The sequence below is a fragment of the Apodemus sylvaticus genome, chromosome 8, assembly GCF_947179515.1.
Source record: "Apodemus sylvaticus chromosome 8, mApoSyl1.1, whole genome shotgun sequence".
Taxonomy (NCBI): Eukaryota; Metazoa; Chordata; class Mammalia; order Rodentia; family Muridae; genus Apodemus; species Apodemus sylvaticus.
The window spans coordinates 91,587,422-91,601,683 of NC_067479.1; the positions used below are offsets into that span (position 1 = coordinate 91,587,422).

General features: G+C 39.0%; 1 protein-coding gene across 1 annotated transcript in view; it reads left to right on the plus strand.

Annotated features, from left to right (window-relative positions):
• Positions 1–14,262, plus strand: part of Erc2 (ELKS/RAB6-interacting/CAST family member 2) — an 841,184-nt gene that overhangs the window by 379,606 nt on the left and 447,316 nt on the right. Inside the window, 3 exon segments of the mRNA XM_052190312.1 lie at positions 5,439–5,579; positions 7,789–7,929; positions 12,157–12,192. Coding sequence (XP_052046272.1) covers positions 5,439–5,579; positions 7,789–7,929; positions 12,157–12,192 — 318 coding nt within the window.

Sequence of the window (14,262 nt, forward strand, 5' to 3'; positions counted from 1 at the left end):
CCCTCAGTGCATGTGTTCTAATAGCAAAGTATAGAACAATATGTTTCTCTTTAATAATTACCCTCTCTCTTCTGATTACATATTTTACATATTTCTGCCCATTGCTTTTTTGCTGGTTTTCACAACAGATTTGAATAAGTGATGTAAAATGTAGATATGCTCAGTCTGGATACACTCCTATCTTCAAATTTCTAATGTCAAAAAGACTAGTTCATGATCTTTAAATTCAGCTTCACTCAAACTATCAGGGCAGAAAGTCCTATTCATGGTCAAAATATCATACACATGACTCCCCAGGTCCTTATAGAGTCCCTGTTCTCTGAGACTCTCTCAGCACAGTATCCATAGTATCTCTCAGCACAGCATCCATAGTATTCATATCTCTCCCTATTGGTACTGACTGAAAAATCTAACCAGAATGACCAGTTAAGTTATATTTCCAATACTCACCTGATTTTGTAGCCTATAGTTCTAAATTCTTCCATATTCTAGCCCCCAAATGGTTCTAGCAGCTTAAGAGTCACATAGTGAGGTTTATCATGCCAACAACCCCACTTCTGACACCAATTTCTCTCTTAGTTTCTTTTCCTGCCACTGTGATAAAGTATTCTTATAAAATCCTCTAAAGACAATGAATTACTTCAGTCCCTCATGGTCAGGAGGTCAAGGCAATAGAGGAGCTCGAAGCATCTTGTTATAGTGTCCACAGTCACTAAAAGTGAGCAATAAATGAATATATACTATTACCTAGTTGTCCCTCTCCTTAATATGGTCAAGGGTTCCTAGCTAAAGGAATGTTATTACCCACAACTAAGATGGTTCTTCCCATATCAATCGATAGTAATCAAGACATTTCCCCATAGGCATGTCCAATAGTCCATCTCCCAGGTTATTCTAGATTACATAAAATAACACTAGCTGTGATGCCATACCTCCATTTTGAAGGTAGGTCATGGGCTCAATCAGGTAAAATGAAATATTTGGACTTTGTAGGCAACATTATTAATTGTGACCATACCAACTGGTCACCCAGGACTCCTGGAAGTCATTTCTATCCTGTTAGTGTTGCCCTATGATTGAAACTTTATTGCTTCTCCTGGAGTACTCGCCAAGGCCACCTAGCCCATAAGTGATGGCATAAGTGGTATTAATTGCTTTTCCAAAGCTGTGACCTAATAGAAGAACTTATAGGGAAGAATGATCTATGTTGCTCACAATTTCATAGTTCTTGGTCTATCTTGGGGAAGAGGGCATGGTGGGGGACAGCACCTTGTGTTTTGGTGGCAAAGAAGCAGAGAAATGAAATACAGGAAAGATGGACCCCCAAAGAGATACCCTTGTTTCCTCTAGATTCTATCATCTATTTCCCCTTTTCCCTAATAATGCTGCCATATTGTCCTACAAAGTATCAATGTACCTATTACACTGATCCCTGGAAATAGGTTTACAGACACATGCAGAGTATGCTTTATTAATCTCTGATGTGTAGCTCAATTCAGTCAAATTAACAGCTAAGATTAAGTATCCTAAGGACTTAAACTTCCTGATTTTTGTATTTATAAGGATATCATAATATAAATTTAAATAGTTTTTCTCTCACAAATTCCATCTTCACTCACAGTTAATTGAACATATCCTCTAGGACAGTGGTTCTCTATCTTTCTGATGTTGTGGCCTTTTAATACAGTTCCAGCCTTCCTGATGCTGAGACCTTTTAATACAGTTCCAGCCTTCCTGATGGTGTGACACTTTAACACAGTTCCCCATATTGTGGTTATCCAGCAACCACAAAATTATTGTCATTGATCCTTCATAACTGTAAATTCGCTACTGTTATGAATTATAACATAAATATTTTTGGCGATAGAAGGTTTCTGAAGGGGTTACACCTGTAGGTTGAGAACCACTACTCTAAAATAAGACATTGTGTGAAAAAAAACCAGTAAATTAGAAAAAAAATGATTAGTACATTTTGTGGGTTTATAAGTAATTATTTTTCTTTTACAGTACTGGTAATCTAACTCGGGGTCTTACACATTCTAGCATGCGCTGTTATGCTGAATGATGTCCCCAGCCTTTAATAAGTAATGGCTTGCTGTCTTTGGCTGGTATGTGGAATATGTCAAACTCTGCCTTACTGTTTCCCTTTTATTATGGTACCAGGGGAGTGTTTTTTATTTTAACTTCCAGGAACTCATTCAACTATAGAAGACATACAAAATGATGCAGGTCACTGAGTCAAACTTCTGTTACTTGGGCAGGGGAAAAGCATGCCAGTAGAGTGTTTGCTTAGTGCCCGTGAGGCTACGCTGGCTTGAGATCCAACAGCAGTGGAAACTAAGATTGAGTATGCCACACAGAAGCTCAAGAGCTCGAACCCGCTGTGTTTATTAAAGCCAGTCTGGCCAAGCCTGGCTGTAGCCACCTTCTACATAAGTGGCTGGGAAAGCTGAACAGTAGAGCCCTAGGCCACTGGACGCAGTTCCTACCCCGTGATCAAGCATCTTGTGAAGAGAGCTGTGCAGAGCCAGATGAGTGCCCACAGAGCCTGCCAGTGCAAACAGGGCTCAAACAGCGACGTGGTGTTGGGATTTCTGCAAGCTAGTTGTTAATTAAGTGGATCCTGGCATATTAGGGCCTTTTTAACACATGTTCTTGACATCTGGTCCTCTACATGTGACGGTTAAATTAGTTCTGTGATCAATAGAGGAGTATTTTATCATATTGAATCATCAATAACCTTTAAAGTGTTATAATGCTTGTTTTGCTTCTGTTTCTCTGTTTTCCTCTCCCTCTCCCCCCACCCTTCCTACCTTCCCTCCTTCCTTCCCTCTCTCCCTTCTTCCCACTGTCCCCCTTTCCTTCCTTCTCTCTCAGTGTCTAGACAGTAGTACCCAGGGTTTAAAGCAAATTGACCTACTTTCCAAATGGCTCTGACACCTTCTAAATGTTAACACAGTTCTTCACTTTCTGACCCTTGCTTGAAGCCAAGAGGATCCCTAATTTGAGTTCTCCCTTCCACCATCACTTTAGAGCACCCTGTGGTTTGCCAGGCAGGTTGTCCAGCTCTGGACTCAAGGGCTGCTCTTTGCAAGACTAAGCTGGGAGGGTGAATTTAAGTTGAAGCTGTGTAAAGGGTTTCCAAAGGCAGTAAGTGTGTCATAATTTGACCACAGGGCTGCTGGGAGGTTTCCAGTAAGGTGACATGGTTTCATTGGAGCATAAGAAATGTCATGGCAGCATCTATGTGATTTAGAGGATGGGACAGAGAAGTCCAACCAACAGTTGTCATACAGGCAAAGATCAGAAGGCCTAGGAGTTTGAAGCTGCTAAAAGTCCTTAGAAGTTTATAGTTCATTGTGACCACTTCTTCCTTTGCGGATTACACAGAATCTAGTTAGCATTTCACCTCCAGAGTAAAATAGGACCATAACTGGCATCAGGAGGAAATAAATATGTGTAATTAATAGACCCATTTTCTCTGTGCCACCCACTGCCCTAATAATGTACTGGATGTAAAATGCTTTAAAATTACAAGGTAAGTTAGTCATTTTTTTCTCCTCAAATCATTAGGTATATGCATTATTATAACTGACAACACAGTTGCCTTCTTAGGGGATCTTAAATCACAGGCTAATATTCAAACTAGCTTCCCTCTTCATTAAACAAATGTGACAGCCCCTGGCACAAGTTCTAAGAGCAGGAGATATCTGTATTTTGCTCAAACTAAACCCAAATTCTACAGTGCCCAGTGGTTGTTAAGAGGCCATTGGGAAAAACAGACAACTACCACCACCACCACCACCACCCCCGCCACCGCCACCACCGCCACCGCCACCACCACCACCACCTGCAGCAGCAGCGGCGGCGGCGGCGGCGGCGGCGGCGGCGGCAACACTGGCAGCAGTGGCAGCAGCAGCAAACCGTCTCCAGACACACTGGAAAAGCCACACTTGAGACAGGTCCGTCCTTGTCTCACATTCTCCTCCTTAGTTCAGTCTGTATGAACAGTCGGCTAGGTCACCTCGGATGAGTCACCTCTCGGCACTCTCAGAGCCCTCGCCTCTTTTCCTGTCACCAGTCACATCTGTGCCCTTGAACCTGACTGATAAGAAGTGCACATGACAGCCCCTGGCAGAGAGTAAGCTCTCAGTGCAAGAGATGTCTAGATTTCAATTAAACTGAACCTGAGTTCTAGAGTCTCCAGCAGCTGTGAAGGAGCCACTGAAAGGAATACATCTCAAGACACACCAAAAAATACAATGAAACAACTCATTCCTGACAGGCTACTCTTAGTCTCACATTCTCTTCCTTGGCTCAGTCTCTGGCCTTGGCTGGAGCAGTAGGCCCGGCTCCTCACCACCCAATAGTCTTCTTTGTAGTCTGAGAAGAATCTTCAGGAAGTCCTTTGACACCAAATGAAGAAGCCAAGGAAGCAGGGTTAAGACCAAAGTCTCACCCTGCTTCTTCCTGGCACTGTGCGTAGATTCCATACTGAAGCACTTCTGGCTGACCCTCCTGCCTCTAGGCCTTCTCTAGATATTTTGCAGGGACTGTGAATGAAGTGCAGCTCATAGTCTGAGCATCAGTGGTCCATCCTGCTGTTATTAGAGAAGGCAAACTTTGGGGGCTATGATTTCTCTCTTGGCTGGTTTTATTTTTCAGTCATCTGAAATATATTTTTGTACCACAGTGTAAGCTTCAATAACAGTTTTTGATAATAACAAGGATGATAATTAATAATAATAATGTTATTTATTCCAGGAATAGAGGAACCTCTACAAAGTGCTTCCTACAAAACAACACAAAATTAACTTTAATATCTAGTGCTCTCATTAAAATAAAAACTTAGGCATGGGAGCTTGTACCTGTAATCCTAGCACTTTGGAGGCACAAATAGGAGGATCAGTGTAGTTCACTGAGCAAGTAGACTGTGCAAGTTAGTGAGTTTCAGGATCAATGAGAAACCATCACAAAAAAATAAGGTAGAGAAGTATTGAAGAACATAAGAGATGTCAGGATCTCTCTGCACATGCACTAACCTGCACATATTTCTATCCACAAACAAACACGCACACACACACACACACACAAACATATACACACAAACATATATACACATACATAAATACTCATACACATATACACACACACATGTACACACACACATACACACTCATGAACACACATATATATGCCCAGTACTTTGTCACCCTGTGATACTTAATTATATTAACAAGTCAAATGGTATTGATTGCATTTTACAAATGCAGGCACAAACATATATCCATACATTTCCTCATTTATACAGTGTTGAGGCTTCCATGTTGATCACCACAGAGGGATTTTTAGTTGAATTGTCTCTGTTTTTCTTTTGCAATAGACTTAGGGATACACACTGATGAATTATTAACCCTTGTATTCTTTCTGCCTTGAAGGAGAGAATAATAGAGCGCTTGAAAGAGCAGCGGGAGAGAGATGATCGGGAGAGACTAGAAGAGATAGAATCTTTTCGAAAGGAGAACAAAGACCTCAAAGAGAAGGTCAATGCTTTACAGGCTGAGCTGACAGAGAAAGAGGTGAGTCCAGAAAAACAAACACGTCATATCTGCCATTCTCAAAGCTCTGTCTTTGTTGACGTTTATTTCACTGATGGTCTTAGGGAGCACACAGTTTTGTGTGAAGACTTAGGGAGCAAGGCTGCTTGAATTCCAAGGAAAACAGTTCCAGCGTCTCCCTTCATCAGTGATACCTGTGGGCATCTTTACCATTCAGCTGACTACAATGTGGTTCCTAGACACTTTTCCTTCTTAAGTTTTACCTTATAAACTATATTTGTATGGCTTAGAGAATTTTTTTAGGTCCTATTACTTTTTTTCTTTTTGCTTGAACATCAGTTAACATAACAACAACAGCAACAATTCTACTTTACTTACTAATGCTTTGGGTATTGGGTATTTTGCTGCCTTCACCAGTAGTTCTCAATGGATCACCCAGTATTGCCCAGGTAAAAAAAAAACATGACATTGAATACAAAATTCTAGGCTTTTTTATTTTATGGTAAATTATTTAAAGCCTATTCACCATTTTACACTATAGCGAAGATGAATACAGAATATAAGTGTCCTCTGTGTTTTTACTGTAAGACAGTATATTTTCTGGAACTTTGCTTGGGGATTCCAGAGCAGATAGCCACAAAGGGGCATCAGGTGGCCGACTCTAGAGATATTGCCAAGTCTGCTGGAATTCACTTGGCATTGACATTTGAGGTTCAGTCAGAGACAGACCCAGATTAATAGATTTAACTTAATTAAGGGACTCCCTAAAAATACTCAAAGGGAGGCTGGACAAGCTCAGCAGGTATAATGTGACTACCAGGCAAGACAGACAGAAACCCCAGACACAAGCTGATGTTATAATCCATAGGAAAAAGGATGAGCTTTGTTCCTAAGGCGTTTTGCTTTTTCAAAGGGTAGGACCAGGCCCACCCAGAATACAGAGGATAATCTTCTTAAAACTTAAAATCAACTGATTATAGGTGTTAGTCATGCCTGAAAAAAATCTCTTCACAACACCTAGATTAATAACTAGGAGCTATAGAGTAACCAAAATAAGGCTGGCCATCACAACTGGCAATTTACTATATAAAAAAGAACAACGTAGAATTGCAGTTCTTAGGGAACTTATGATATAGCTATGTCTTCACTGTCTTCACAAATGACTGGATTATAAGGTCCTTCATACCCCCTCCTCCAAACCCTATGGAAGTGAAATTAGAGTTGTAGATTTCAGTTTGAGACTTGGACCTGCCTTTAATGGCTAGGTGACCTTGGACAAGACAAACAGTGAATATGAACTTCAACTTGCTGTCTTGAAAAAAAATGTGTATAGGCACTTTCTGCCAGGCAATGATGACCTCCATAATTAAGAACATCCAGTACTCATGGAAGGGTCTTGTGTGAAGTGGTAGGCAGCATCACTGTTTACTCAGAGAACACTGTGCTTCCTACCTTTCTTACCATTACAATGTTGATAGAAAGGGCCAATCTGCCCATTTTTGTTAGTAGGGGTTCTTAGCCATTTCACATCTGGTGATGAACTTTGCCCTAATAGATAGTAAAAACTGTGTTCAGAGATATATCTTCAAGTATTTTTTTGGATTTTAAAATTCAAGATATCTAGGGAAGCTTAGAAGTCTGGACATGATTGTTATCTGAGCAATATTGGCAGCCCTGTATGTGAGTGGAAGAGTAATCATATTTATTGAATCTGGACTACAAAGGTTTAGAACTTTATTTTTGATTAATTGTTGCGTTTCTGTTAAAATAGGGGATTTGTTAGAGTTTAATAGGATGTTTCCTTTGTATTTGATTTATCCTTGGAAAGAAGCATCAAAGTCAGTTGTTTGCTTCAGACCTGTCTCAGAGTCTGTGTAGCTTAATTACAATAAACACAAATGGAGAGCTTAGGTGTCTCTTTGGAGAGATGATACTAAAAGATCACCTCAGGACTTTTATCATTAGCATGGCTTTGAGGTGTAAAAACTGTGTGTGCTGACTTCTCTATTTAGTCATATTTAATTCAATTGCAGTGAGATCCTGCTCTGTTCTCCAAGCTAGCCAACTTTAGTTTCCAGGTTAGAGATCATTATTTCTCTCTTAGAAAGAGGTGCCAGTTCTGTTGTGTAATGCATACTTTATTGTGTTGTGTAGAATCAGCAGATGTATGTTGATGACCTTGCCGGGAGAAATCATGATGTTTTGCTTACTAGCATTCTTCTTCTTTCAGTCTAGTTTAATCGACCTCAAAGAACATGCATCTTCATTAGCTTCCGCAGGACTGAAGAGGGACTCCAAACTGAAGTCTTTAGAAATAGCCATTGAACAAAAGAAGGAGGAGTGTAACAAACTGGAGGCACAGTTAAAAAAGGTAAGCGAAGTCTAAGAAGAAATGTGCTGATTTTAGAATGAATTTATAAAACGGTTAAGGAACAAGCATTTTTTCTTTTTTCAAAATAAACAAACTCCTTATCATTTTTGTCTGCTAATAAAAGGATTTTAATTAAATACTCAAGTTGATTGCTAAGAAGTCTGCATCAAGTCTCTCTCTGTAAATCTGAAAAAAAAAAAAAAAAAACCAAATCTATCTGAAGTTTCCTGTTGAAAGAAAACTTGAAAAAGATAATGTAGTAGCAGAATTGAAAGGAAAAACAACTAGCCATTATTCTCTGGGAAAAATCTAAAGTATTTGAAAAGGGTAAACAAGAATATTTCCAACAGAGGAGAGAATCCACAGGTCTCCTTATATTGTGACAAAATTTCACAACTTTCAGAAGCAGGCCAATTTTTGTAATGCAACATGGCAAAAATGTTCCTGGCAACACTCAATTTCTAGATGTTCACTGAAGTAGCCACGTCCCTGGTGCATCTGTAGCCAGATTTAGTGATGGTTTCTAGTGAATTAGTAATGGTCTACTATCTGAGGAAGCTCATTACAGTCAGACGTCTTTGAAAAAGAAAGCAGGCTCTTTCTGTGTGGCCTTCGCTGTCCTCACCAACCTGCACTGTTGTAGAGCACATCTTGAGTCATGCCTTGTCCCTTTGCCTCTTTCCCTACGTTGTTTGGTTTGTCTGCACTCATTGTTCATATAAAAACTCATGATGTTATCAATTTAAGTCTCTTGTTACTCTTGACAATGTAAAAACTTAACCAGAAGAGATTAGAATCTTAACATTCAAATAAAGCATACAACAAGATTTAGATTATGACCCACAGCACACTAGAACGTGGATTTATCAACCATAGTTATGAAAAGAGATGGCATGGATGGCAAAGATAGGAGCTATATATGTATCTATACAAGAATTGCTTTGAGTGCTTAACATTTAAATATTCTATTTTCTATGAACTTATGCAATACAAATTGAAATGTAACCATTTTGCCACACAGGGATTTTAGGAAAATCACCATGAGAAATTTTACCCTAGTCTACTTACTAAGACTTTGGAGGAATGGCTGTGGAGATGGCTTCTGGGTAAAATGCTTAGCTCCTATCCCCAGGAGATTCATGGAAAGAAATCCCAGGCAGTATGGCATGTTCCTGAAATACTGTTCCTGGAAAGTGGAGATGAGTACATCTCTGGAGCCTCTCGGTTTACTTAATTGATGAGCTCCAGAATAAGAGACAATATTTCAAAGTGTAAGAACATAAAGTAGAAAAGCAACCAAAGAGGGCAGTTCATGCTTGCCTTTGGCTGCTTCATGTCTGTACAGGGGCATACACAGGCATACAACACATACATACACACACACACACACACACACACACACACACACACAAGCACATCAGAAAATAAAGTGAACTGTGTGTAGTAAATCTCTTTTAGCAACACGGCAAGAAAATTTGAAAAAAAAAAAAGTTAGTTTCAGGGTTGTCTCAACATCTCCCTTACTTCAAGTAATGCTATTTAGTAAGCCGGAAATATGGACTATTTGCCAATTTGAGGCTATTTAGATGGAGATTGAGTTGGCCATTTTAGGGTTCAGAACATGAAATATTTTCTTAACATATTTCTTAACATATTTCTATAAAATACTAACTTTACTTAATATAATAGCTTAGTGATAGTGAAACATGTTCAAATATAACATGGGAAATAATAGGAAATAATAGTAATAGGGAGATGGCCTTTGCATGATCTTACCTCACTTGTAGTAGTGGTAGAACCTTAAATATACCCACGCCCGAAAAACACCCTCCATGGCAATGGAGGTCAAAGCTCTACATGCTCCGGGATTTCTACACATACGTGGTGATCATAAGTCCTTTGTCAGTATAACTCAGTGTTGGCCTTTGAAATCCCCTGGTGACAAATGGAAGAGGTTCACATGTTGATGCTCTAGTCTCCATGTTTATGGTTCAATTCGTTTATTGATGCCACATCCATAGGACTCAGCTCAGTCTGCTCCAGTCTGGCTTGGTTTGCCCCACTTGGTTTGGTCATTTGCAGCACATCTTTTCCTAAGCTCCCAGTCAACACCATCTAGTCTGACAACATTTTAGCATGGTATTCAATGGAATTTTAGGATTCTACAGTGTCACCAGATAGTTGCTTTACTGTAAGGGAATTATTTAATTCATGAAAACATAACTACTTTCTAAGTATTTACATAGTCTTTACTTATGCTATCTCCAGGGCACATAGTGCAGTGAACTTCAAAACATAATGATAATTTAAATAGTTTTATGCCTAACCTGAAGATGCTACATTGTTACATCGGGCTCTCTGGTATTGACTAAATTTAGGCAGGAAGTAGTTGGTTTTTTTAGTAGTCTCTAATTTCTGCTCTAGTTCTATAAAACTTTACCTTAGAAAGAAATGAGATCTCCATTAGGTATTTCACAGCACAAGGCAACAGCATATGAGTGCCCATGTAAACACACCATTAAGGAAAAATAAGCAACACTGAAAGCTTAAAGAGGTGCCTTAAATGGAACGATCTGTGACTTGTTAATAAAATAGATTTATTAAATAAAAGCTGAAAATATAATCATTCTGTGTAATAAATAGCCTATGTGTTATCTCAGTGGTATCTTACCTAAGATTTGTGATCATCTAGGTAGTTTTTTTTCCCCTCTGAAATCCACATGAGAGTATAAATTAATAGCATTTAGTTGATCAGACTTTGTCTACCAGTGACAATGGAGATTTTAACTTGTTATCCTATTAATAATGCCTAACTAAAGTAAGCTAATTTTTTTTTATACAAAGATTTGTGGAGAAGTTTGATACATGCCACTTTAAATACCCTTTGATATAGACTTATGACATCTTCAATTATTTTGTGATAAAAATGCCCTGGAAAGGGACTCTGTGTATTCTATCCCAAACTCTTAGAAATTGCTGTCAAATATTCATGTGTGAGGAAATTCTGCTGATTTAAGAGTTAGTTAAGCAAGGCTAACCAGGTAAGACATAAGTACTAATTGTAGGTGTGCATAGTAATTAAGTCTATTCACTAATGTTAGTTATGCGGGGATTGAGAAGACCTGATTGTTGATGCATGGACCACACTGTCTATTGAATGATTTTTTTTTAAAGGCTTACACTGTAGAGATTAATTGACCTGTATCTTTAGTCATTTGCTAAAAAGCCACAGAATCCAAAGAGCCATGACTTCTCCTCCCTTTAGTTTTCCAATCAATATCATGCTTTAGGAGATTTTTTTAAAGCATGTTAAAATCATTATTTGCTATACTCCAGTTGAAGAAACAGGTGTCCTGTCTCAGCCTAATACCAAATAATAATTACTGTAGTATTTTATGCACTATACCTTAAACTTGAGCCTTAAATTAATGTGTCATCAGTTAATAACTATAACTTGGGAACACTATTTATACGTAATATTTAGCGCATATAACTGTATAAAATTGACAGGCACCCGTTATAGTTACTAAAGCACTTGGAACATAACTGTCCTTTGAAAATTACTTTTTCTAAATTGAAACAGTGGAAACTGATAACAGACCACACCGTGCTCCTTTCGTCTCTGTGCAGACTTGATTTTTTTCCCCCACTTAAATCAGTATGGTATTGCTGTGCTTACTGGTACATCCCGTTTGCTAGCTGCTGCTTCCTGGTCTCTGTTTAAGTTAGACACCAAGTAGAAAGTTTAGTTACTACCTACTAAGAGCTATAAATTCAATGATAAGATTTAATTAATCTTTTATTATTTCCAACTTTGAAGTTCAGGTAATAAATTGTGGGCTTGGCCAAAAGTACTTCTGATTCATTGCTGGAGGCCAGCACTTCATGTATCATCGAAAGTGGACAGTTTTCTTTATTTCATGGGCTATTTAACTTGAGAAAGGGAAAGTAACACAAACCTTAAATTTCTGATTCCAGCTATTCTTTTTTAGGAGCCAAAGTCAACATTTGTGTTTCCCTTGAGCCTTTCACTTTCACTGTGGAATGTTTAAAAACTGAAATTTCTTCTTCTCCCTTTTTTTTTTTTTTTTTTTTTTTTTTTTTTTTTTTTTTAAGAGCAGCTCGTCTGTGCAAATGCACTGGGTTTGCTGAGCTAATGCTGTTTTTCTGGATCTTTCCTTCTTTCCCTGTCTGTGCGGCAATGCCTCCCCAACCTTTGCAATGTAGCAAGCTGAACAGTTGTTCAATCAGATGTATAATCCAGTAAGTCATTCCTGAACGTTCCCGCTGTAACATATCAAAGCATGAGGATCCCCTGAGCCCGTGTCGCAGTGTGCCACACTGGGAAGTTTCCAAACTGCCGATCAGTCTCTTCCCATGTCCACTCTGTCAAAAGGACATGATCTGCATAAAGCCAATGCCATTTCTTTCCAAATTTAAAAATTGAGAGGCCAAAGAAATATGGCCAGCTCTGATATTACCTTCTTCCCAGCTTCAACGCTCGGGCCACAAAACAGAACAAAGCAAGGCAGTTTGAAGATCTAGGCTTACGGTATTGTAGGTGAGATCCTTCAATGCCACAGGGACAGCATTTGTAGACCAGTCAGCAGGGCATGTGTGTGCTGTATGTATAAACTCCATGTTAAGCTGGGTTTTACTTTAATATCTGAGCTGTGTCTCTTAGAGACTGATAAACACCTAACAACAATGTAGTGTTTGTAAAAGTTCAAAATACCTCACAGGCTGGAGGGCAGATAGACATAGTCTACCAACAACAGAACATAGCAATTCTGACTTTAGTTTAATGATGTCTGGAAAGCAGGTAACTAGTTCAAAAATGAATAAAATCGATTAGATATCCCCACTCGCTCTTTATCCTCATGACATGAGCATTCCTATCAAGCACTTATTTGTTTGTTTAGTTTATTTAAAAAAAAAGAAAAAAGAAATATTTCTATTTTGTCAACAGACTGGCTTGCTGGGTGGTATAGTAAGTGAAGTTTGCTAGAATGTATCACTGGTCAAGGGTAATGTATCATGTACTCTGTCTTCTGCTTATAAGCACACATCACAGAAAAAAGAAAAGCATAAAGGAAGCAATTCAGTCAACACAGTGATGCTTCTTAAGCCAAGCTCCGCCTATGGACAGGTGGATGTACAAGATACACTGTTGCTTCTTAAGCTAAGCTCCGCCTATGGACAGGTGGATGTACAAGATACACTGTTGCTTCTTAAGCCAAGTTCTGCCTATGGACAGGTGGATGTACAAGATACAGTGTTGCTTCTTAAGCCAAGCTCTGCCTGTGTACAGGTGGATGCACAAGATACAGTGTTACTGCTTAAGTCAACCTCCAAGTGTGTACATGTGCCAGATGCTTGATGTACTTAATAGATTCTGCCTGAACCCATCCTTTTATCCAACAAATACATTTACAACATAATTCCTAATGCTTTGCTGGAGGGTCCTCTACATGGATCTTAGAGTACCACAACCAAAACCAACCAACCAACCAACCAATAAACTGCCTAAGTTTTCTTTCCCCTAACATTTGAATGAAAGTAATAATAGGTAGGCTCAAGACAATGGTGAGGTTAAGACAAAGCAATCATAATTATGATAAATAATAATTAACAACAACAACAGCAATAAACCAGAATATCTTGAAGGTTGCAAAACCACCCTTCTTATATTAAAAAATGCATTTTTTTTCTTGGTTAATGTTTCTAGAACAAAATTGTAAAACATTTTTTTTCATAGTTACAAGTTAGGGGCAGGATGAGAATCTAAATCCGTAGAGTTTTGTGCATATGAAACATAGAGAGATTTGTGTTCTCTGGCTGCAGAGACTCCTCAGGATGGTAGGTGGAGTCTACCAGTCCTTCTCAAGTAGATAGGGCCAAAGAAATGGCTTAGTGTCATGGTCTTTCCTACTGTCCCTTTCTCTTCCACGCAGGGCCTGGCCTCAGCAAGTCAAAAGCAAAAGGCAGTCTTTTCAGTGACTAATTCAAGGTCTTAGGCCTACATTCTTCCCCATGTTAATTAAGCTAACCAAATGGTTTGGCATCCTGGGAGTATTGGCTTCTCTCTTTATTTTAACTCCCCCAGCTGCAGATATTTTCAGGATCCAGGTTTGGTTTTTTTTAGGGGTTGGGGGTTCCGATAGGGATGCAGATTGATGGGTTTTCTACCCTTAAGAGTCTTAAAAATGACTGTGTTTCTCCTAGTTATAAAAGTAATATACGGCCATGGTATTGAAAAAGTAAAGAAGGATATAACAGAGCGAAGAGCAAGAGGCCAGCTCACCGCAGATGTAGCCAGGGGAATGGGCATGC